Source organism: Engraulis encrasicolus, chromosome 15, assembly GCF_034702125.1.
Source record: "Engraulis encrasicolus isolate BLACKSEA-1 chromosome 15, IST_EnEncr_1.0, whole genome shotgun sequence".
Classification (NCBI taxonomy): Eukaryota; Metazoa; Chordata; class Actinopteri; order Clupeiformes; family Engraulidae; genus Engraulis; species Engraulis encrasicolus.
Window position 1 is genome coordinate 41,568,845 of NC_085871.1, and position 3,013 is coordinate 41,571,857.

The 3,013-nt window shown below is 48.9% G+C and overlaps 1 protein-coding gene across 1 annotated transcript in view; it reads right to left on the reverse strand.

The window, feature by feature from the left end:
* Positions 1-312: 312 nt before the first annotated feature.
* Positions 313-3,013, reverse strand: part of LOC134464080 (ras-related protein Rab-19-like) — a 10,734-nt gene continuing 8,033 nt past the window's right edge. The window contains exons 2-3 of the mRNA XM_063217520.1: positions 2,545-2,728; positions 313-1,853 (exon numbers count right to left, since the gene is read on the reverse strand). Of these exons, the coding sequence (XP_063073590.1) occupies positions 1,576-1,853; positions 2,545-2,728 (462 nt within the window). The 3' untranslated portion in view covers positions 313-1,575. The remainder of the gene's footprint in view (positions 1,854-2,544; positions 2,729-3,013) is intronic.

Below are 3,013 nucleotides of genomic sequence, written 5' to 3' on the forward strand. Positions count from 1 at the left end.
GTTACGGTCAAATACAACACTAGCACATGACATGACAGAGCTATTACACCATTTAGTTCAGTTGTAAGGAGGTGGCTAGATGATGTTGTTCCTGAAAAACACTGAAAACCTCACAAGACCCCACCACAAACTTGATCCAACTTGCGAAAAGTCAGCTGATCGTAAGACAAGTACACAGGTCTACTGGTCACTCGGATAAGTGACCTGTCTTGGAAGGAAACAGTTTATTTTTTTACTTTTACTTTTATTTTTGACACCTCTGGTTCTGAGTCATGAGTCAAGACCTCAGAAAGTTAGACATACTGCTGTAGTCAGGCGTCAAGGTGAATAGGAAATGTCCCAGGTACTCTGAGATCTTACACTTATGCAGAGCTGGACTGGTGATCTGGCATATAGGACATTTTTCCGTTGGGCCGACAGTCCTCACGGGCAGATGCTGTTGTTGTTCCCTTAGAGACTGGCCCGCCATTTAGAAGGAGCAGCCCATTGCTCCAGTTTTGGACTGAGCCATAATATCGTAGAAAAGGTAATAGAAATAATAACGTAAAAAAGCAGATAAAAAAAATTGCCCGGGTCGTATTTTGCTCCCAGTCCAGCCCTACACAGTATGAGTGCCAAATAAAGTCCTGTGGTATGTGCGTTTGGTCGACGTGGAATCCTCACAGCTCACGCAGAGCATTAAACGAACCGCAGGCATCGCAGTCTGTCAAAAGATGGACATTTTTCGACGGCGGTGTGGCATTCAACACCGAGTATGCACACATGGAGGCTGACAGGGGGGGACAAAGGGTTCTCTTGTCCCAGGCCAAGGGAGAGATGGCAGGGGCCCAAAATTGGATCCTCGTAGTATGTATTGGGTTTGGGACCCTTTGATATGTCTTTGCCCCGGGCCCAGCCAAAGCTGTCAGCGGCCCTGTGCATGCACAGTTAAAATATTCTGCGGGACTACAAAAGCTCTTCCATTGTAAAGTGAATGGGGAAATCCATCGCAACACAGTCAACGGACGCATGTGTATGACTGAAGGCTTTGGGAACTGGGAACTCAGCAGCAGTTTTTTGGGTGGACGTGTGGCATTCAATAGTAACGCAGAGTCACAGCTCTTCCAGTGTAAAGTGAATAGGAACAAAATGAGACAAAAAAAATGCAATTCAGCTGACAGACGTGTTTCTGTGTGTGTGTGTGTGTGTGTGTGTGTGTGTGTGTGTGTGTGTGTGTGTGTGTGTGTGTGTGTGTGTGTGTGTGTGTGTGTGTGTGTGTGTGTGTGTGTGTGTGTGTGTGTGTGTGTGTGTCTGTATGTCTGTGTGTGTGTGTGTTTGTTTTTGTGAGTGCGGGGGTGTGTTCAGACGATTGAAAACTCAGGGGAGTGCTGTGGCGCAGAGCGTTAACACACCGTGCCATGTGCCGGTGACTTGGGTTCGAGTCCAGCCTGGGTCATTTCCTGGCCCTCCTCCCGCATCTCTCTCATTTACTTCCTGACGTCACTCCAACTGTCCCATCTAAATAAAGGCTAAAAAGCCCCCAAAAATATTAAAAGTTAAAAAAAAAGAAGAAGAATAAAAAAAAAGAAAGAAAACTCAGCAGCAGCTTTTCGACGTGTCCTGCGTCGTGGAGGCGGGGCTGCTGATTGGTCGGCTGTTGCTGCGCAGGAGCAAGTTGCTAGGGTGACCGGAGGAGGTGAGGGGCATCCCGTTAGTAGCCAATAGGGTCTCTGCGATCAGCGTGAAGACCTGCTCAACGTTGCGCGCCTCTTTGGCCGACGTCTCCAACGCCGCCACCATTCCGTTTTCCTCAGCTAGGGAGCAGGCCTCCTCAAAACGCACCTGACGCTGGTCTTCAAGGTCACACTTGTTACCTGTAGTCACACACACACACACACACACACACACACACACACACACACACACACACACACACACACACACACACACTTGCTTAATCTCATCCCATCTTCCAAGGCGAGGGCGCACACTTTCTCGAAACGCACTTGAAGCTGCTTCTTCCTGTGTGTGTGTGTGTGTGTGTGTGTGTGTGTGTGTGTGTGTGTGTGTGTGTATTACCTGGGTGTGAATTGAGTCTGTCTCTGCGTGTTTTACAGTATGAATGTCAGTAGTATGTCATGTTGGCACATCCAGAGTTCGGCACCTCTTGCAGCCAGTGTGTTACTCAGTGGGAATGTGGCATGTGGCATGTCTGAAAGTGTGGATGTGTGTCATAGGCCATAGGTGTGTAGATGTAGGTCATAGGCTGTGTGCGTGTGTGTGTGCATGTGTTCCTCTGTGTGTGTTTTTCAAAAAAGGGTTCTATGTTCCCCGCTGCTTCAAAGTAGACTGCTGCCACATGGCAAAGTGTAGGTTGTTGTTGCACCACTGAGGTTAGGTTTAGGGATAGTTTTGGTCAGGGCACGAATTGAAAACGTGGAAACATACAATGCGGGGAACATAGAACCCTTTTTTAGAAAAAGGGTCCTATGTGCCCCTTTCCCATACAAAGACAGGGGAACATAGGACCCGGGGAACATAGGTACGCTCCCGTTTATTACCTACCTATAAGTGTGAGCAGTACGTTTGTGGCTCCAAAGTTCTGCACCTCGCGTAGCCAGTGTGTGACGGAGTGGAACGTGGCGCGGCGTGTGATGTCATAGGCGATGAGGGCGGCGTGGGCACTCCGGTAGTAGCTCTGGGTGATGGTGCGGAATCTCTCCTGACCCGCCGTGTCCCAAACCTGCATCTAAACACACACACACACACACACACACACACACACACACACACACACACACACACACACACACACACACACACACACACACACACACACACACACACACACACACACACACACGTGTGCAAACACACACACACGTAAAAGAAGAAACTCAGGATTAAATCTCTGGGTGATGGTGCGGAATCTCTCTTGACCCGCGGGGTCCCAAACCTGCATCTAAACACACACACACACACACACACACACACACACACACACACACACACACACACACACACACACACACAC